Genomic DNA, 22,925 nt, shown 5'->3' with positions numbered 1-22,925 from the left:
CTGGATCCTACTGTGTCTTACCCCTGGACTTGTCAGTGATCTGAGCCAATTTACACATATACAGCTGGAGTTTTCACTTGCTAACAGAAGACCCTCTAAATGAAAAAAAAATCCGCTAACTTGAAATAATGTTTTTTATCATATATAAAATTCTGATATGAGCATATCCCTCTAATCTGTTCCATTGACCTATTTATCTGTTCTAAGGTTCATAAATTAGAGGAAATTTGTTTTCAGATAACTGTTGTTTAGTTAGCTCAATGTTTAAAAACATTTTGAATTTGAATGTTGCTGTGAGTGTTGGCTGGTAACTGTTTTTGGCTACCCCCTTCTTCAGAGAATCATTCTTGACCAAATAGGAGGCCTCCCACCATGGAGGCTATGCCCCCTGTCCACCCCAGATGCTGCTAATGACTGACTGGTGGGCGTGGCATAAAAAAAGGCCAATTCTCTTTTCTCAAAGTGAGACTGTGTTCTAGAGCATTCTTGCTTAGCTTTCTCCCTTGCCCTTTCCTACTGCCTTTACTCCTCCTCTCCTGAGAATACTTCCCAATAAGTCACTTGTGCAGAATCCCAATCTCAGGCTCTACTTCTGGGGGACCTGACCTAAGAAAGAGGGAATTCTTTTCAGCTATCGTCAACACTCATTCTTATTCTCAACACTCACTAACTGGAAGGAGTAGCCTCTGTAACAACTGAAGCAATGCAGATTAAGGATGCTAATTTTTAAAAATGTATCTGCAGAGTTTTCTGGATCTACTCATCTTTCAAGGCATACCAGAAAATCAACATTGGACAATGGCCAATGGGTATATTTATTTATTCAGGCAAGATTTTCAGAGGATGATAAAACAATTAGGTGAAATTTAGTTGAGGAACAGGCTGCTTATTAATTATGAGTAGGGAAAAAGTACTTTTTGGCATCTCTGAGTTAACCAAGTGACTGAACTCAGCATCAGTTACATCAGGGCAAATTGACATCACGTGCCTCTTGAGGTGATGTGCTAGGAAGCACACAATAACACATTAAGTAGCAGTCCTGTCAAAAATGTTTAACCTGAAGGCAATCATGAGAAATCATCAAATTCAGCTTGTGAGACTTTCTGCTAGACAATAGGCTCAGAGAATGTCCTTTCACTCAAGAGCTTGCACTTTTCACTTTTCATTGAAAAGTACATACATAGGTAGGAGGATAGATGAACTTAAATATTCACATGTGTTCATTATATGATTCGTACAGCTTTTCATAGACTTGAAATAAAAAAACAAATTTGCAAAGGAAATAAAGTACCTTTCATATAAGCACACAAAAATGTATTCTATATAAAAATCTCACGTGCTTGCAAATTTGGTGTGCATCATTTGATTAAATAGTTAAAACCTATTTTGTCAAATCATATTGTGAAATGTGCATTACGATTATAGTCAATACTCATTTTATTTCAGCTTATAATAAGATTTTCCAGCTCCTATTAACAAAAAGTAAAATTATATGCTAGCTGCCAGACTAGTTAGTTTTGCAACATATATACCTTTCTTTTTAATTAAATACATGGGAAATTTAATCATAATGTCTAATGAAATAAATGGAGCTATTTTGGCTTTTTAATGCATTATTTTATTGCATTATCCCCAAAAGCTTTCCACTAGAGTGGAATATTTTTTGGCTTTTTAATGCATTATTTTATTGCATTATCCCCAAAAGCTTTCCACTAGAATATTCCACAATATTCACACGAACACACATTTACTGAAGTGTGAAGTACACATTACTTGCCTTCAGTAATAGTCATCCCTTTAATAATAATTGATAACTTTAACCACATATCACACTGGGTAATTAGAAGATAATGAATACTACCATTATCATCTTGTTTTGATAACTCCAATATGATTAATTATATTCGCTCTGCATCAGTTTGATTTTGACCTGACTGCTTTTAGTAATCTTTCTTACATTATGTGCTACAAAATATATTATTCCAAGCTTTCATATTGTTTCTTAAAATTTTTCCTAACACATTTATTTGATTTGAAAAATGACATCAGACTCTGACAAAAAGTAGTACATAGTCAGGTTTGGCTGATAGGTTTGAACATGAGGCCCAGCTTTGCCAGAGGTGCCCTAGTAAACATTTTTCAGAATGTTTAGTACTGAATGATCTAAATGGAACCTCTGAAGTTTTGATAAAATAGAGGTAAAGCATGCGATAAAACAAAAGCATTTAAACTAAAAATATTGAGTAATATGGCAGAGTATGAAGTGGCACCCATGAACCCTGTTTCCTAGGATTCCTGCCTGTGTGTCATCCTCCCCCCGCCCTCCCTTGAGTGGGTGTGGGACCTTGGGATTACTTCTGACCAAGAGAATACAGCAAAGATGATGGGACTGAGTGATTGTGTTAATGTGATTTTGTTAGATGAGGTTGTAGCACCAGTTTTGTTAGGAGAGACTCTTTTCCTTGTGTTGAAGAAGCAAGTGGCCATGCTGGGAAGACCCGTGTGGCAAGGAGCTGAGGGTGGCCCCTAGCTGGCAGACAGCAAAGAACTAAATGCTGCCAACAACCACGTGAATTTAGAAGTGGATCCTGTCCCCGTTGTGCCTCAGATGAGACTGCTGTCCCAGCTGACACCTTGACTGCAGCCGTGGGAGACCCTGAAGTAGAAGAGCCAGTTAAGTCATGCCTGGACTCCTGACCCGCAGAAATTGGGAGAAAATAAACGTGTGCTGTTTTAAGCCACTGTGTTTGTGGTAACAGTGTTGTGCCCTAACAGATACCTAAAACAAACGGCAAAGATATGTTGAAATCCACATTTCAATATTTAAACTTTTGGAAACTATCAGTTTCCTATAAGTACTATAAGTACAAGTCCAGGTGAAAGAATTACGGACATAATGGGCAGCAGTGATTCTCAAACTTGAGCATGCATCAGAAACACCTGGAGGTCTTGCTGGTAAAACACAGACCACTGGTCCCACCCCGGGAGTTTCTGTTTCAGCAGGCCTGGGGTGGGGCCTGAAACTTTGCATTTCTAACAAGTTGCCAGATGATGCTAATGCGGCTTGTCTGAAATCCACACTTTGAAAACCACTGATGTAGACGCATTTGGTAGCTAAGTCTTGGTAAGACTTTTTTGGTATACTCATCAGAAATTGAGAAAATGATTAGATTCTAGTAACTGGTAACTTTTACTTTTGTAAGTTAAATGGTTGTCAATAGACCTAAGGAGCTGTTAGTTGATAGATCATTTAAAATAATTTCTGATGAAAGATCAGTATGTGATCAGTATGTGAATTTTGGCATATAACTTGGAAAGACTTCCAAGAATGGAATGGCATTTCTATTAAAAAACACATACACACAACTCCTTCCAACTCCTTCCATTCCTAAGTACTTGTTTAAGTGAACAAGGTATATTGGTTGGGGTAGGTTAAACTGCTGTTACAAATGGACTCAAACATGGTTCAAACATCACCCATGTTATTTCTTAATTGGCAGGCGTTCTGCATGTGGTGAATCAGAGACCCTGGCTTCTCCAACTGGAGGAGAGCATGGAGGAAGTACACATGCTTTCTTAATAGCCCTAGCCCAGAAATAGCACACGTTATTGTCCCTCAGTGAGAACAAAGTGACATGACCACTGTAACTATCTGGGTCCAGTCAGGAGAGAAACCATGAAGTAATCTGAATAGGAAGATTGGAATAACAAGAGATTGGCAGTTCAGAAGTAAAGAAATAGCAGATAAAGAACAGATACTACTCACAGAGCTGAGATAGGGTGCCCATGGAAGCGTCCCTCCTTCTCCACCCTCAGGGCTGAGTCACCCTTGTTGGAGAGGTGTATTTGAGGGACCTCAAAATCACACTCAGGTTCAATGATTTGTGAGAAGGACTCAAAGAACTCAGAAAACCTGTTGTACTCAGGGTTATGGTTTATGAGAGTGAAAGTATATAGATTAAAATCAGCAAGGAAAAAGGCACTAGGGCAGAGTCCAGGGGAGACCCGATACAAGCTTCCACTTGTCCTCTCCCAGTGGAGTCATATGGACAGCATTTAATTCTCCCAGCAACGATGTGTGAAAACATTTATAAAGTACTGCCAATGAGGGAACCTCACCTGAGCCTTGTTGTCCAAGGCTTACTGCCCACATGTGTGGCCTTACTCAGTCTCCAGCCCTTCCAGAGGTCAGTTGATACTGTGAGGTCCAAGGCCTCCCCTCACTCTCCACATAAATCACATCGTTAGCATAGACTGCCAGCATGGCCCAAGGTCCTAGTTAAATGACGTTACCCTTCTCAAGCAGAATATTCCAAGGACTTAGAGGTTAATTCCCAGGAGCCAGGCAAAGGCCAAGCTTTTTTTTGGAATGTGCAGGGTTTGGACAATGTAAAACTGCAGTAGACGTCATGGCTGTGGCTCATTGAAAGGCAGAGGAATGTCTGGCTGGTGGAACTTGATGGAAATCCACCCTTTTGGATGCCAGAGAAAGGTGCTCAAGGCACTTTGCTACAAAACTGCCTGGGAGGGTATGATGCCAGGGGAGCTGTTCATTGCTGGGTGCTGCTGGCTACTGTGCACTGAAGGAGCCCTCACAGGCACTGGAGAAGCTATGAGCATGGCAGGGGGCAGAGGCACTCTGCTACCAAATCACCCAAGGTAAGTGGTGCCAGAGAAAACTGCTGGAAGCTGACTGCTGTGCGCTGCAGTAGCTGGACACTGGAGAAGCTGTGGTCACATCAGCAGTCTGCACACAGGATCTAGGAAGTAAACCCTCTTCTTTAATGTGACACCAGTGCCCTCTACTGACAAAGCTTCAGTGCCATCTAGCAAAGGAAAGATGTTTAAAGGGCCCAGATCCATGTCACAGAGCAAACAAAAAGGACGAATTTGAGCTGAAAGGCAATAAATTGACAACCGGCACCGCCAACTACAAGGGATGCTGGGGAATGTAGTCCAGCCAGATATCTGGCTGCAATCTTATTACCAAGAGAGAAGAAGAAAAATGACTTTGGTGGGCAGCTAGCACTCTGTCACATGATATTTCTTAGCACTTACTTGAAATTAAAAATCAGGAATAGAATTGATGCTAAACCCTATCTCATTCTTGCAATGAACAAATGGAAAAAACAACACTCCCATTCTGATGAGATCATTGAGAGATTTATTTCTGATAAATTTTTACTTTTTCTGTTTCATAATTATACATCAGATTTGGCTATATATTTATGTTGTCTTGATCAATTATGAACTAATAGTTATAATAATCACTCAATACAGAATAATATTTAACTTGTAAAGCCTTATCATCAAAGGAAATTATTTAAAATAATTTGTTGTGTACAAGTATGATAAGTAAGATATAAAAGCAGGATAAAGACTTCCAAGCATAAAAATATATTGGGATAAAATTTGGGGGGTGGGAACACATGGAAATATGGATTCAAGAATAAAAAGGAATGACAAAATTCTGTTAAGGAAGAGATTCTGTATTTTGGTGATAGTTAATGGTGATAATTTAGTGATGGTGGTAATTTCATTGCTGATGTATATAGAATCCGTTGTTAAATTGGAATAATTATAGTTTAAAATGTCATAATTTGCAATATATTGGAAATTATATACTTTTCAACTTTTAACAATGTGATGAAAAATATTAAATGTTAACTTAAAATAGTGCTAAAGGGTGCCTTGTTTTTCAAAATTCTTTTAGAGGGTATGTAAGCAAAAAATGTGAAAACTACTGATCTAATTCATCCACCTTGGTACATGGTATGTAACAGGTGCTCAATAAATAACATTTGAATAAAGAAAGATAAGACGGGAATGGTAGATAGATGTGTAAATGTAAATAATGCCCAGTGTAGACAGAGGTTATAAGAACCAGGTAGTCCCCTACTGATACAGGTACAAATTAATACAATCTTTTTGGTGGATCTTTTGCAGTTTACATAAATAATCTTAAAATGTGCCTACACTTTGCCCAAACAATCTATCTTCTAGGAATTTATCCTGAAAGTCATATATGAATAAAGATGCATATTACTGTATTTACTTGTTCAATAGATATTTTACAATCATCTACTCTGTGTTGGAGAGAAAGCAGTAGCAAAATAGATATGGTCCTGCCTTCATGGAATTTATAGTCTATTGGGGAAAACAATCAACTAATCTTTCAAATAACTGAATAATTCAGAATTATGAGACGTGCTATGAAAAAAAGATAGTGAGTGCTGAAAGAGTATACAATGGCAGAAAAGAACATATCTAGGAAGGTCAGGCAATTAAAATTATTCACTTAGGACTTCCCTGGTGGCACAGTGGTTAAGAATCTGCCTGCCAATGAAGGGGACACAGGTTCGAGCCCTGGTCCAGGAAGATCCCACCTGTCGCAGAGCAACTAAGCCCGTGCACCATGACTACTGAGCCTGCACTTTAGAGTCCACAAACCACAACTACTGAGCCCACCTGCCACAACTACTGAAGCCCGTGCACCGCAAGGAAGAGTGCGCAGGCTCGCCACAACTAGAGAAAGCCTGCGTGCAGCAAGGAAGACCCAATGCAACCAAAAATAAAAAATAGTAAATTAATTTTAAAAAATTATTCACTTATTTGCTGGATTAGTAGATTGTCTTCACCTGCGGAGACCTCGGAATTGGGATTAAAGTATGTGTGGAGGTTGAGCTGGTTGGAGGTTAGGGATGGACTTGGAGGCAGTGTAACATTTCAGGTCCAGGGAACAGTTTGTCTCAGGGTGGGAGCAACGTACAGTTGAGACACCAGAAGAAGGCTAGGGGCACTGGAACAAATAAGGGAGAGAATTGTGCAGGGTGAAACTGAAGAGATAGGCAAGGACTTGCCTTGTAAGGCCAAGTTAAGGATTTTGGTTTTATCCCAAGAAATGACTATATGTATTTTTTGGAGGAATAACTAATGTAAAATAAAATGCCTACCCAACCCTTGCTACCACTTTCTGATCTTTATCACCATAGTTCATTCTTCTTTTTATTGATGAGTAGTGTTCTGTTCTATGGTTACCACACCTTGTTTATCTGATCTCCTGTTGATGGACATCTGGGTTGTTTTGGTGGCTAGTGTGAATAAAGCTTATATAAATGTTCTTGCAGAGGTCTTTTTGTGAACACATGTTTATCTCTCTCATGCATAAATACTTAAAATTGAAATTGCTGGATCATAGAGTATATGTATGTACTTTGATAAGAAATTGCCAGACACTGGAGCACTGCCACACTGTGTCACGCCATGTGGCTTTCGAGGAGCCACTAAAACTTTCTGTACCTAGACCTCCCCATCTGTAGAATGGGGTCAATACCACCTACCTCACAGGGCTGTTGTGAAGACTTAGAAGAACAATGTCAAATGGTTTTAATACTTTGGCGAGGGAGACGGCATAGATGAAACCACTACTTCATGAGTTACACAAAAATGGACATTTGGTTCACTGTACCAGATACCGGAAATGTGTGTTCAGAAAAGCATTTTAAAAACTCAAAATATTACTTATTTCTAGAAAAAAGAGAAATTGTCAAACAGTTTTCCAGAGTGGTTGTACTGTTTTATAGTCCCACAAGCATTGCATCCTTGCCAACATTTGGTGTTGTTAGTCTTTTTAAATTTTAGGTGTTCCGGTGGGTATCATTAAAGTCTCAAGAAGGGGAATGACTTCGGCTTAAAAAAGAATCACTCTGACTACAATGTGGAGAAGGGGTTGGAGTGGGATAAGAGTGGACGTGGTGAGACCTGTTAGGTGGTGATTGCAACAGCCCAGGTGAGAGATGATGGCAAATTGGTTATGGCAGTGATGACAGAGATGGGTCTGAGAAATATTTAGATGGTAAAATTAATAGGAGTTGGCTGCTAATTAGAAGCACTAGGAAAAGCCCAAATTGTTATTTTTTGTTTATTTGATTTTGGGGGACGAAGATCACTTGGTTTGGTTTTGGATATATATTTGTGGTGCCTTAATCTCCAGTAAAGGGGACTGCTTAAATATGTCATATTACATACGTACTTTGGGATAGCCTGCAGGCAGGTATTGTAGGAGAATATTTCATGATATGGAAAGATATTCAAAATATGTTGTTAAAAAATAAATTTCAAAACTACGTACAATATATAGTATAACCACATTTTCCATTTGAATAACAGTACAGAGAAAAGACATCTGAAATGAAGTAAAGTGTTAACTGTGATCTCCATGTTGAGTTTTCAGAGTAGTTTTAAATTTGGGCTATGTCTTTTTCTGTTTTTCTACAAAGAACATATGCTAATTGTGTAATATGAAAAAAAGTTATTTAAAAAACACTTAACATTTCAAAAAAAGAAGTTTAAGAGCACAAAACAAGAAGAGAATCTCATAGGGATGGGAAAGGTGTTGGTAACAGCATCCTCACCTCTTCTTTATCCTCAAATGGCTCACCCTATACCTTCTGGGCGGGATACCTGGCCGGGATTCCTAAGCCTCTCTCAGATTTTGAGAATCTGAGAATGGAAGGGCTTAGTGAGGGAGACTGGGCTGAACTCAAATCCAGGATTTTGGAATCCATGGAGCTTTCTCTGATCCCTGTCCCCAGCTGAGAGTAAACGCAAAACTCCTTTGGATTCCAGTAGTATCAATCAGTTCTATCTATTATCTCTCTCACTCCATGGAAATGGCTTGTGCGAGTTACCCGTGACCTCCACTGTTGCCAACTCAGTGCCCATCCTCACCCTACTTGACACATCAGAAGCATCTGTTGATCCGTCTCCTGGAAATATCCTCCTGGTTACCCCTACTTCACCAGACACTCTTTTGCAGTCTCCTCTGTTCTTCATCTCCCCAACCTCTTAATCTTGGAGCGTCTCAGGGCTTTCTTTTTTCTCCCTAGACCTATTCCCTTAGTGATCTCATCCAGTCTCAGCTTTAAATACTCTCTTACATACTGATGACTCCTAATTTCTCTCTCCAGCCTGGATCTCTCCCCTAAACTCCAGACTTGTATATCCAAGTCGACATTACCATTTGGATTTCTAACAGGCATCTCAAAGTTATTTTGTCTAAAACACAGTGCCTCTTCTTCCCCTACTCCCACCTCCCATTTGTCTTCCTCAGGCTTTTCTATCTCAGTAAATGGCAACCTCACGCTTCCCTGTACTCAGGCCAAAAACCTTGGCATCGGAACTGACTCCTTTCTTCCTCTCACTCTACAGTCCAAAACCTATTGGCTCTACCTAAAAATATATCCAGAATATGACCTCCTCATGCCCTGGTCCAGACTACCATCTCGCCCCACCTGGATTACTGCAATAGCCTACTCCTCGGTCTTGCTTCCTTCCTTACTCCCCTGCAATTGATTTCAACTCAGCAGCCAGTGATCCTTTAAAATATAAATCAGATTATGTCACTTCTCTGCTCAAGACCTCTAACAGCTAAACACTGACAGAGTAAATGCCAGAGTCCTTAAAAACCCTGCAGGGCCCTAGATGATACGTCCCCAGTTACTTTTCTGACTTTCTCTCTTACTGTGCCCTGTCTCACTCCCTCTGACCCATTGTCACAGGCCTTGCTATTCCATAAATAGTCCAAGCATGTTCAAAGTCTCACGGCCTTGCTCTTCCCTCTGGCTACATGTTTTTCCTTCAGATAACCATCTGGCTACTTCTGTATTTATTGTCAAGTCTTTGCTCAACTGTGAGGTCTTCCCTGACCTTCCTATTTAAAATTGCAACCCCCATCCCCATCACTCAGCATATCCCTTCCCTGCTTAATTTTTCTCCATGGTACTTAACATCATCTAATGAATACTATCATTTATTTGTTTCATTTGTTTTTTTGCTCCCTTCCCCAGATGTAAGATCCTCAGCAAAGATTTATATCTATTTTTTCCCCTCCACTGATCCTAGAGCAGTACCTGGCATAGAAAAGGCACTATTCATTGGGTGAGTAATACTCAGTATGCTATAACTTGTATTCTAGTTTCATGCAGACAAATGTTTCTCCCACTAGCCTGTGAGCTAAGGGGAGGGTGGGTTTCACTGCGAGGTCCCTCTCCCCACCCGCTGCGGAAACATCTATCATGGTGTCTCACAAACAACAGATGTTTGATATATGTTTGTTAATGGAATGATGGAAGCAAAGAATCACCCACCTTAAGTATGGAGGCAAAGAAGCCAGGTCACGCAGGAGAGCCCTGCTAGTGTTAAAGGTGGGCGTAGCGAACACCATGATGTCTATTCCAGGTCTCCTGCCAGCAGTGCCCAGCACACTGATAGCTGCTCTTCTTTTCTTCCTGGTAGGAAGTACATTGGAGTGTTAGCCTCCCTGGGGTTGATCCTCAACCAGTAGGGGAATGAATTGGTAGATAAATGCCCCAGCCTCCTTGGCCTCTGGTCAATGTGGTCAGACTAAGACAATGCCAGTAGTGTTGAAGTAGGAGCTGGAGAATAGAGCATTTAAACATTTACAAGGTCAAGAACGGGGATTTATTTGAAAATGCCATCCTAAACCTCTATTTTCAGTATCCAGCAGTGTCTGGCATCTAGTAGGTGCTCTGTGGATGCTTAGGGAATCAACAAACATGCCTTTAATGGTGGGACTGAGCAATCTTCAGAGCTTGCTCAAAGGTGAGAATGATGTTAACTGTTAAATCTGCCTACACACTCACACACACACACACACACACGCGTGCACACACACACACACACACACCCTTTGAATTTCCAAGGAACTCCTTTCTCCTTTACTTCCTAAGAGATTTGGGAAGTAACAATTCATCAGTGCCCTCACTGATGTAGGAGGTTAGGCCAGGATGGCCCTCTGAGATCATCTAGTCAAATCCAATCAATCCCTGAACTGGGGCCAGAGCCCCAATGTTCCACCTCCCAGTGTCCAGTCCTCTTTCCACAGTAGCCACTGAGAACATTCCAAAAAAGTAATTTTGGAGGCTAACAGCCGTGAATATTTTCAGATTCAATTTCAGCAAAGTGTTACCATTTAAGAAAGTCTGCCAAAAAGATAATGCAGATGAAAATGTACTGTGTAAACTGTGAAGTGCTATCCAAACGTTAGCTATCTGAGGTCCACTGCCAAGGTCAACAAGGCCTGGGTGTAGAGCCAGCTCTTAAATTGGAGGAGCTAAGTAAAGGCTGGTCATTCAAGGGGCCCCTTCCGAATGGGACACTGGTGTCTTTGCTGGGATCAGAAGGACACAGTGGCTTGTCTGTGTGCCTCTTTCACCCCCATCCTGCTAAGTACAATACACTTGTGCTGAATAAGATCAATGCTTACATTGTATATGCGATAAAACTGATGATTTTCCAGCTTCTTTTCCTTTTGCTTGTGTTTTAGAAGCCACACACTAAGCCCCAGCCACCTGTACCACCAGGCAACGGACTGTCTCTCCAAGGTTTCCAACTGTCTGGGTACGTGAGTGTTTTTCTCCCACATTAGTTTACATTTGTCCCAGCTGCACTACAATTTAGATTCTGCACATACTCTGGCTCTCAAAACCGCATTCTTTTGCCCTCACACTACTTCTTTGTCATCTAACAACTGAAAAAGCATTGTTTCCTTGACTTGGCTCGAGAAAGGGGACCTCGATGAAGAGTAAACTTCACATTTTCTGGGCTTTCTTATCCTAGTGCCCAACAGGAGAAGGGAGGCCCAGTGTTTGGTGACCTCCTGCATTAGGTTAACGATCTGGATATGGGCCCAGGGGGATAATGAGCCCATGAATAATAGGGAGCTGATTGTCCAAGTCTTATCATGGTGAAGCTGAGTGGCAGAGCTTGCTTTGTCCTGGCTCCCCTGCCTTCTCCCCAAGCATCTCTTAATCTGTCGAAGCCAATGGGTTTATGTGGCAGACATTCATTCCTCACAAGCTTCGATTCAAGCGGCTGTGCACCAATTCAGGCTCAGATGTTTCTACACTTAGGGCTTGTAAAACAGTGAAAGAAATATAGCAGATAAATTCACAGAAAGCCTTCTGTTATAGGCTTGAAAAAAAGATCTACTCATTTCTCTACTGTAACAGGAGTCTTGAAAAGCCCAAATTAAGGTGCAGAAAAAGGGTGAAATGAGAACACTAAAAGGCCTAATACTGCAGAGAGCCCCGCAAACTTTTCCCAAGTGATATATATATTCCCGAAATCATGAGTTAAATTCATTTCACCTGCATTCTCTAATCAACGTTGTTTTAAGACCTGCCATGTCCTCCAAGGAGCACGTGGCCTAAACAATGTTTGCCTGAGATATTCTCGGGAACTTGGAGTCAGCTGTGTGTATCTAGTTGGAGCTGGGCAGGTTAAGACTGGACAGGAGCACGGACCCTCCAACTGGGCATGGGCGGTGTCCGCTGGGTGACCTTTCGACACAGAGGGCTGAAAACTCCACCCTCAGGATGTGCAGAGGCCTATAATATACTATTGCAGAACCTCGATTCCCTGACCTTTTTCCAATCACCTTTCCCCGTGCTCCCCACGCCTCAGTCGGCCCTGACGCTTGATTCCTAAACCTATAAATACCCCCCCCCCTTGCCTTGTAGGAGGCAGTTTTCAGGCTTCATTTCTTGTTTCCTCTCTTCGCTGCTTTCCCATTAAGCCCTCTTTCTGCTGCAAACCTCGGTGTCTCAGCATTTTGGCTTGCTGAGCAATAGAATGAACCTGGTTCGGTAACATGGTTCAAACTCAGAAGAAAGGTTTTTACTGCTCTATGGCTGGAATAAACAAACAGCCATAGGCCTTCCTAAGTTGTTGTTTTTGAGGGAACTATTAGTAAAATTTCTACTCCTTAAGGTCAAACCTTTTGGGGGGGAAACTAGGGAATGGGTGGTCTTAACTTCTGTCTGGTTTTCCAGGAATCCATCTAAGGGGCTGAGCTGGATGTATCTTGGAACTCAAAGTCCTAGCCTAGTTAGTGATCTTTTCATGCAACCCAGGGCCCAAGCATGAGCTATGCTTTAAAAAAAGGAGACTAAGGGCTTCCCTGGTGGTGCAGTGGTTGACAGTCTGCCTGCCGATGCAGGGGACACAGGTTCGTGCCCTGGTCCGGGAAGATACCACTTGCCTCGGAGCGGCTGGGCCCGTGAGCCGTGGCCGCTGAGCCTGCACGTCCGGAGCCTGTGCTCCGCAACGGGAGAGGCCACAACAGTGAGAGGCCCGCGTACCCAAAAAAAAAAAAAAAAAAATGGACTGGAAGTTGGCAAGTAGGTGGGTTCAAGGAGAGGGGGTGGTGTCTGCTCACCATTGGCCGCGAAACCCGCTCTGCTTTCTACTCTCCTACTCTCTTGGGTCAAATGTTTGGTCAGAGCTTAAGAGATGAGGCGATGGGGCAGTTGTACACAAACTATCAACTTCCACAGTCCTAAGGCTAAACAGCTGAGAGGGGGAAAGAAAGATGCCAGGTGGCTTCTGCTTGCTTCAAGATTAGACCACTGAGGGCAAGAAAGAGACGGGTTTCAGGCACTTGGTAAACTGAAAGCAAACTTCTTTATTGTACACAGTACAGAATATAACGCAGCTTGGCAGGATGCAAACGGCCCTGCGCAGGGGAAAGTATTTCAAATCAACTGGCAGGTTAAAGCCTTTCTGCACTGTAGACTTTCCACACTCTGGAAAGAAGCAAAAACAAGAACAAAGAAACAAAACCATCAGGGAGGTGCATGAATCCGATGGGAAAGCGACGGTGATGCTGCCATCCTGTGTCCCGAGACAGCACAGGCCACGTGGCTACAGCAGGGGAGAGGAGCTCAGGCTACAGAGGATTCTTTTCAGTACTTGCTAAGACAGCATAAATCCATCAAAAAAAAAAAAAAAACCCAACAAAACCCAAACCCGGATAAGTAAAGAAAGGAAAAAACAAATCCTATACAGCATTTACAACAAATTAACCTCTAGCCAGCTGGGGGTAAAATATGCATCTATGTATAGACTATGTGTAGGTTAGAAAGCTATAAATACCGGTTTGGAAAGTCCTTTGATTAGAATACAATGCTAATTAAGGCCCAAGCTACAGGTTCAATACCTTTGTGGGCTAATTAGCTTCCAAGAGAGGAAAATCTTGTCTTTCCATAGCTATAAAATGCACCCCTTATCTCTGTGACCCTCTTCACAAATGTGCTCCTGGTCACCAGGGGGACTGTTTGAGACTACAGAGCGGGTCCATCAATAGAAAAACAACTCAAAGCACTGTCCTTCGCATATGAAGAGTAGCATAGTCATTCTTTGTGTGCTAGGTGTCAGGGGAAGCACAGAATCCTATCAGCAGGCAGCAAGGTGCTACCACTTTCTAATTCTTTTTCCACTACTTTGAGCTTAACTTTCATATAGCTTTAGCTGGGTTATTTAAAACTTTCCCAATATAATACAACAATCGGAGAAAACCTTTTTTAAAGTGGCAGGAAACTAAGATGCTAGTACTGCTTTACCTGTCAGTGTCGCACGTAAGTCTCAAACCCTATTGAGTCATATGCAGGGTTTAAAGTCCAAAAATTAAAGAAAAAGGAAAACAAAACAAACTGAAATGGAAATTGTCATCAGTCATGCCCAGGGAAGAATCCCTACCTAGGGTTTTCACCAGGTGACCAGGTTTCAAATGGACATGACATGTATTATGTACATATGCTTTCCAGAGAGGGCATGTGAGGGAACATGGGGGACTATACACATAGAATCTAAACGGTGTGTCCAGGCTGCCCTGCACACCTCAAAAATGTACAACTCAGGTGCAAATGTTCCATCAGGCTGTCTGGTGCAGAAAGCACAAAGCAGGCAATAAAAGAGGGCTTGTACTCGGCTAAGGGGACGCCCCCCAGCAAAGCCCCTTTCAAGCTGCAGCGTCTTCATAAGTTGGCACTGCCCTGTTTAAAGGGCGCAGTGCAGTTACCAAAAGGTTTGTTTTTTTTTTTGCTTTAAATACCAAAACTACAAAAATCAGTTTATAAACTGTTTTTCCAAAACAACCACCAAAACAAAACAATCCCCCGAATCAAAGCAAAACAAAATACTGTCAAAAGTGTTAATCACCCTTCTCCTAAAATTAAAGCCATCCACACACACAGCCATGTGACTGGGAAGAGAAAGGGGGCCTGCTCTACTTGGTGACCACATGGCCAGAAGGTTCCCAAGGGTAGCAATGGTTTATTATTTGAGAACCATGGAGTGGGTAACAGCTGTTCATCCTTTTTCCCCTTCTTTCCAGACCAAGAGGAAACATTTCAGATTAAGCTGGAAGAGCTCTCTGAGTTTTAAGATATATTTGTAACCCTTCATGGTTTGAGCCTCCCCAACTTTGCCTACCTCCTCTTCTATGGGTTTGTGACATCTTTTTCAATAAATTGTGCAAATCAGAGCCCTTCTACGTAAAGGCATTTAGTAGTCCATGATCAATGCAGATTGTCACACACTCTGTCCTGGTTTGTGGGTACTAACCTGAACAAGGTATTGCTTTGCATATATTGTCCATGGGAAGGAGGCTCCATTTCAATTGCTTTCCCAGAAACCTTGTCAGGTTCAGAGCTGAGGCACCAGCCTTTTGGTGGTTTTCTGCCCCTCCCTGTTCCCACTCCCCCGCCAAGGTATCTGTCTTTAAGGGTGCCGATCCAGAGACAGCTTGGGTTCTCCAGATAATACTCAAAGGGCAAGCTTTGGGAACAGCCAGAAACACAAACAAAACCACTGCCCTCGTTTGCCTGAATGGGAACTGCTAGCTCTAGGGTTTGGCCGCTCAGCCGCTCGGAAACTTAGTAAGCAAAGCCTTCGGCATAGGGGAGGCTGCTGCAGCGGTCCACATCCAGGAGGTAAGCAGGGTTGTCTTCAAAGTGGGTCAGTGGCAGGGTGTCCTCCTCGCTGAGGTGGCACTCAGACTCCGCTTTCAGGAACGGACGTTGGTTGTCGGGGAAGGCCATGGAGAAAAGGGCATCGGGGTCGCAGACAAACTTGTAGACGTATCGTTCCCCAGCCACCTGAAGAGAGAAAACACACCTTATGAGGCCCAGCTGGAACAGGGCATGGGCCGGGGCCAGGGCACCAAGGGAAGAATGAGATATTTGTAAGTCACCAAGCTCTCAGGGAGCCAGGGACCAAGAGGCTCATTGGTAGCTGATTATCCAAATCATTCAGATTTATTTTGATAAACCGTGGGAACCTGTTACCTGCCAAGTGTTTTGTTGACACCACAGCTTAGCAGTTGAAAAGAATATCTGAATTTCAAACTCATATTAGGTTCTTTTAAAAGAAAATCCTCACTGTGTTATACTCACAGCCTAGAAACAATGGTTATGCTGAGGTTGGTGCCTGATATTACAAGAAGATATAAGGATTGAAAGACGCAGGAGTCAGACCATGTGTTCAGTTCCCTCCAAAGTTTACGGTCTTCCCAGGACAGCTTTGCTCTGAAGGGCTAGGAATTCAGAGAGCTGTGTGGGAATTTTAAGTTTGTTCCAAAACCAAACAGAACTGTGTTTTGGCTTACCTGCAGTTTTACATTACTCATTCCATGGTTCTGCTACACTGAAGGAACTGATGACTACCTTTATACGAATTTTATGCATTATAATATTACAAGAACCAAATGGTCTTGATTAAGGGTGGCAGATGTATACAATCAATCATCCCTATTTGGGTTGTTAAATCTCTCCTTCCCCGGCCCAAGAGTCAGCTCATGTATGTGGAAGAGGGAAGTAGGAGGACATAGTGGCAATGATACTGGCTCATAAGCCAGGAGTGGATGGCTCCCAGCCTTGGCTCAGTCGCTAACAAGTCTCAACCTCTCAACCTCAATCTTCCCTTTCAAAAACCGAGGGTATGGGACTACTGCTTTTCTAAGTCCCTCCCCAGACGGGCATGCTACCACTTCTCTTTTATTTAGTTCTCATTTACTCACGGGTCATGTAATAAATATAACAATGATCTCTTACACTGGACAGCACATTACTATTTCTAGAATGTTTTCACATATATTACCCTTTGAGATTAGATTAGGGACTATTATCTACATTTTTACTGGAAACAGGCTTTGGAAGGTTGACTTAAAGCATAAATGCAGTGCTGGATCTGAGCCCCCCAAGTCTCATTCCTGTGCCTTCCTGTACTTTTTGCCTGTTTTATTTTCAGAAAATTCTCTCCTACTTCCTTAGAAAACCTAGGAACAAGTTCATAGGGACAACTCGTTGCCCTTAGTTCAAGTTAACTGTGTCTTGATTACATTCCCTCAGACTGGATCTGGAGTTGGGAACAGCAAAGCAGTAATGGCTCTCCTTCCTGAGTTTAGGATTCTACCCGATAATGTTAAAACTAAAAGGGGAGAGAGTGTGTGTGAAGTTTGAGGGGGAAAAGGCAGTGACTGATAATGGGTTCAGAGTTTCTTTTTAAGGTGATAAAATGTTCTAAAACTGATGGTGGTGACGGCTGCACTACTCTGTGCACATATTAAAACCCCACTGAATTTAACCCTTTTAAAAAAGGGGGGAAGTTGGGTGGGGTGACCACCCATCCTAGAGTATCTATTCACTCTGTGACAAGCACTGAAGTCAAACCCTCATTCCTGCCCCAAAGGAGCTGATACTCCTGTAGCAGATACTGACAAGCCGGGGAGTAACTTACAATACAGACAGTAGGGGAAGTGATGGAGATGAGCCCAGGTGCTCTCAGAAGCAGAAGAGGGACCATGTAACTCAGGCTGAGAACTTCAGATTCTTGGAGTAAAGAGGTGATTTACTGAGAAAACAAGTAGGGGCTGGCCAGGCAATGAAGGCGTTAGGAGTGTTCTGAAGTAGGACGGTAGTTTAATAGGTATTTTTTCATTTTATAGTATGCTTGATAACTTACATGAATGTGATATGTATTGTTCGGTAAACAAATATATTAAGAGAAAGATGGCTATGCTAGTGAAAGCAGCCAAGTACAAGTGAGGAAATGAGGGTTTAATGGTGCCTTGAGCCTGTATGAAGCATTAAAAAGTCTGGATCTTATCCAGAAGACCATCCATGAAAAGCTGTTTTAATAATTTTTAAGGACATGAGAGGAATATGGGGTCATATTACCACCTGCCTCTGAGAAAGATAAGCCTGGCTTCAGCGTAGACAAGTTCTCAGCAGCAATGACCACATACTTCTGAGTGCATCTTGGCATCTATCATGTAGACTGCTTAAATGTGTAAATGCTAGAATCTGGGCAACAGTACAGTATAAAATCTGATGGCTAAGAAAAACCAATCAAAGATTTTCCATTCTCATCTTCTGCCTATCCACAGGATTTTAAGATTGTGGCTCTTCACCACCTATCGCAATAAGGATTTTGTATTGGCTTTCTCAAAATTACACTTCATCCTTTTTTCTGCTACCTGCTACCTGGTGATTCTGCCATTTTGCAAACCTTGGGTTTTTAACTTGAGTTCCAGTTTCTAAGGTTCTAAAAGAGAAATAAGATTTTTTTTTACTGCCCTAACACTTTTGGGAGTATTAAACCAACATAGTTGGAGGTCTCGGTGTTTCAACTAAAGACTTCGCCTAAGCTCTCATGGGAGGGGAGACCTTCAAGTCGATTCCCTCACTTGCTCCTTTATGGATATAATAGTTGGCCTAAATGTCTGGATGTTTTCGTAAGTAGAGACAGTTTAAAGCAGAGGAGCCTAATTTTCCTACAGTGTCTTCCATACACAACCTTTGGCTTTCACGTACCCAACAGCATTAAAGGTGCTCCTTATTATCTCATTTAACTTAAGTTTTTCCAAGATGTTTTTCCTATCACAGAATTACTTACGAGGCTAACATGTCCTCCCAGTCATCACATACAGTTTTATTTCAGAAGCCCTTGAAATTTTCTTTGAGAGTGGTCAGAGTGGTCTAAGCGTCTCTAGTAATCGCTCACCTTCTGCATGATGCCCTTTTCATAGTAATAGCGTAGAGATCGGCTGAGCTTGTCGTAGTTCATGGCTGGCCGGTTCTTCTGAATGCCCCAACGCCGAGCGACCTGAAGAGACAGGAAAGCAATGGAAACTCATTCCCTGGGCTTAGTGGTTTTCTCCCAATCCCAGGAGAGCCAGTTCTAGAATCTGACTGCTTTGGTCAGTGACCCATTTATCTGACCTGGAAGGAAAAGCACTGAATTCCCTCAAGACCAAACATTTAGCAAAGGTGATGATTCAGTCAAATGCTAAGAGGTGAGACCTAGAGGTGGAAAAATCCTAGCACTTTAAGATTGCAGAGGGCTCGGCTAGCGTCCCAGAGGAAGCAGGCTCTCTACTGTTTCTCCACATATGAATTATCGACCAATACCCATAGACCATTAGCATGTTGCCATTAAGTGCTATGGTTTCTGTAGCAGTCAATAAGGAATAATTAGAATGGTCATTCCTGAAACATTAGAAACACACTGGTGAGTTGCTAATGGGCCAGCAGAGCAAAAGTTCAATTCTAATAAGATTGGAGAGGGGCTGGTAGATGTTTACTTATAGCAGCTCATGGAGTAAAGGGGAATTGGATCATTTCAGCCTGCTGCCATCCAATCCCCTGCTCCCAGCAGACTTGCAGAATGGACATTAAAACATGTAGCACCATTATCCACTTAATGAAAAATTAACAGGGCTTCCCAAACAGTTCTGAAGTGCATTATATCCAACTTGGTCCACCTCTGAGGTGCAGTGATGGGGAGGGTGTAAATGGAGGTTTGGGCAAAGAGACCTTATAGCAAGAAAACTTCCTAGTGGAGTTCAGCAGGACAGCCAAGCAATTTCTGTTCTCAAGTATCTCAACATCCCAAATCCTACTTATCAGGATGACTGTCGAGGTAAGAGAAGAATAACCTTGGAAACATGAGGTCTTTAAATGTATGCAAACCAGGGATCATGTTTTGAACATTTTGGGTCAGTTTTAGAAACTTAAAAAACCAAAATAACTACATTCCTTTTTATTAAAAAAAAAAAAAGATGACAAACATGGAATGAGAAGTAGGGAGCCTGCAAGTGGAAAAGGTGGATCATAAAACCACATTTCACTTGAAGTATTCTTTAAAAGTATTTGGGGCAGAATGAAAACAACATCTTCTGAATTCAGGATTCTAAGATGACCTTTAATAAATACCAAAAATAATCTGGTAAGTAGGGAAGAATGCATCTGTCCTAATTATATTGCAGTAATTCAATAGCCACGATTCCACTCTGCCTTGCAAGACACTGTGTGAAAGTTAAATTTCCATTCGTTTGCTTTGCGCCCCACGGCACACACGATTATCCCTGGCTCTCCCCCTTTCTCCACATTGCACCCGTTCAACTCTTTGACATGGCCCAAAAGACAAAATGAACCAAAAATACATCCCCTCGTTAAAGAAGACAAACATTTTATTTTACTATTATTATTTTTGGCTGCACCAAGCAGCATGCAGGATCTTAGTTCCCCGACCAGGGATCAAATGGTGTCCCCTGCAGTGGAAGCGTGGAGTCTTAACTACTGGACCGCCAGGGAAGTCCCGAGAAGATAAAAACAATTTTTAATCAATTTCTATTTTTAACCAGTTTTTAACCAATTTCAATTTTTAACCAACTTTTTTTTAACCAATTTCTATTTTTAAACCAACAGAAATAGGGGTAAGAAAGAACCTGTTAAGTCAATACGTGTCCTTTTACCTGTTCAGAAGAAATGACACCATGAAACTGTACTTGAACTGCTGTCAGACACAAGTGATGCAGGGACCCTTAAAAGAAGCCCAGCCTCATCATTTTACTATAGTCAGTGGTGGAAAACAATTCGTGAATATTTTTCAACTTCAGCCGTGACCTCTCTTTGCTGTCGCGTGCATATGCAGTAGCTTGCTGGAGAGAGGTTTTATATATGCACAGACTTCAAAGCAGCTCTGGTAGCCATAGTTACTGACTCATCCTCTTGGGCCAGGGCCCTCTGATTCAGTAGCCCTCACCAGGGCTGCTCCTTCTGCAGTAATCATGATGCAGCACAACTGCAGAGCAGCTGGGAATTAGGGCTGTCCCATTTCTGGGGGGAGGGGAGCAGGCAATAGCTTGCTACCAGCTCCTCCTTTCTTTCATCTTTCACATTCGTTACTTTGATAGCATGCATCTTGAGGACGGAGGCCGAAGGAGTTTTAAAAACAAACAAACAAGAAAACCTCACGTCTCTTCCTCCCTTTTTAAGAGAGAGCAGCCGCAGCGCAGGGAGCGGCTCTTTCTAGCAGCCCGTCCTTTTAAACCTCCCCACGGCATCAGTTATCTGCCACATGTTCAACAAACAACCCTACCCCCCAAAATATTCATTAATGCAGATTCACAGTTAAAATGGCTCCAGATTAAAGCCGAGTCAGTCATAATTGAGAGGGTGCTAAGCTGGATGACAATCAAAAGACATTTGATTAGGAGGCCTGCCAAAAGCAGTTCCAAAACCACAATTTCCATGCACAGTGTAATGGATATTATGGATAATTACCCAGAGTGCACTACTCAGCCACACAGCTGCCTACAATTACGGCCCAAACAGCTTCCTCCTCCGCTTCACCCTTCAAGCTTCCCCCATGACAACTTCTTACAGCTTTTTCGAGGAGTTGGTATCTTCCTGACAGTAACAAGAGTAGGGCCCTCCGAGTTATACAAGGATTAGAGAGCGAAAAAATTCAAATGCTGCATGTCCCGAGGCCAGAGTGCACACGTGGAACAGAGCTGATCCTGGGTTAAGAGAATGGAATATTCGGAGTTCATGGAATGCTCGGGGATTTCAAGGTGCGGCGGAAAGAAGTACTTCCTGAAGAAACAAAGCTGTCCAACCAGCTGAGGGAGGCTCCAGGCCACCACAGGCCTCCCCTGCGACTTGGCTGCTTGGCATTTCTGTGAGCATTCTGGCTTAGTATTAGCTTCGTTATTAAGAAAGCCGGGGCCCTTGGCCATCTGTTCATCATTTTCTTTACCACTGGTAGGAGAGCAGCAGATTCAATAACAGCTTTACAAAGGGTCATAACCAGGTTTACCTGCAGCTATACAGCCTGTGCTTAGGCCAGAGGCAGTGGCAATAAAGTAATAAAAGCTCCTGTCTGCAATGAGATAAATCAATAAGGGCTGCCCACATGACAGACTGACTTTCGAAAAGCCTTAGTGAGTCTGGGCGACATGCTTTCCTCAAGCCTCACATAAACCAGGCCACGTTATGAGGAAAAGAATGCAGGGCGGATGCTCTCCAGTGTGGCTGGAAGCCACAAACACAGCTCCACTTCTAAACACAACTTAGCCAAAAAGACACCCTTAGGAAAACACGGCAGTACCAAACTCTGGCTTTGAAGGTAGACTGACTCTTAACAGAAACCGTTTACAATATGAGGTGTTGACATATTTCTATTTTTTTGTGAATGATGCAAGATCGGGAACACCATACATGTATCTTCTCTAACTGCCTTTAATGAAGCCTGCCTTCCTCTCCTCTCAGTCAGAATTCTCCTTAAGTCTCCAATCCACACATTCTCCTTTGCTCATCTTAACTTTCAGGCTCCTTTCTTCTTCCAAATCTCCTGCTGTTAACCCCCATACCCACCTGTCCCCCTGGTGTGCTAAAGTGAGCCCTGGAATTGATGGAAAAACATCTACAACTGCAGTCCCTGTTCAAACTCCTTCCGAGAGCATTGGTCCCATTCCAATCACACCCAACCCAAAGATACATTTTGCTCTGCTGGTTTAATATGTAACACCTAAGTATATGCTACCAAAAGAAGCATATGTCGTATTTTCAGGGAAGTTATTTCTTTTCTATTTATAATCTCTCTAGATTCTAAATCAAATAGAAATCAAATCAACCCCTTTGGGAATTCCCTGGCGGTCCAGGGGTTAGGATTCCGAGCTCTCACTGCTGAGGGAACTACGATCCCGTAAGCCGTGTGGCGTGGCCATAAAACCAAAACAAACAAACATAAAACAACCCCTTTTGAAATATGCCAAACTC

The 22,925-nt window shown here is 42.4% G+C and overlaps 1 protein-coding gene across 3 annotated transcripts in view; it reads right to left on the bottom strand.

Annotated features, from left to right (window-relative positions):
- Window positions 1–13,466: 13,466 nt before the first annotated feature.
- Window positions 13,467–22,925, bottom strand: part of ETV5 (ETS variant transcription factor 5) — a 56,307-nt gene continuing 46,848 nt past the window's right edge. For all 3 annotated transcript variants that reach the window (XM_030861376.2, XM_070045467.1, XM_060298307.1), the window contains 2 exons: window positions 18,865–18,966; window positions 13,467–15,959 (listed from right to left, as the gene is read on the bottom strand). In XM_030861376.2, coding sequence (XP_030717236.1) covers window positions 15,738–15,959; window positions 18,865–18,966 — 324 coding nt within the window. In that variant the 3' untranslated portion in view covers window positions 13,467–15,737. The remainder of the gene's footprint in view (window positions 15,960–18,864; window positions 18,967–22,925) is intronic.

This window comes from Globicephala melas, chromosome 4 (genome assembly GCF_963455315.2).
Source record: "Globicephala melas chromosome 4, mGloMel1.2, whole genome shotgun sequence".
Taxonomy (NCBI): Eukaryota; Metazoa; Chordata; class Mammalia; order Artiodactyla; family Delphinidae; genus Globicephala; species Globicephala melas.
Note: the sequence above shows the minus strand (reverse complement) of the source record. Positions and strands in the feature narration are given on the sequence as shown.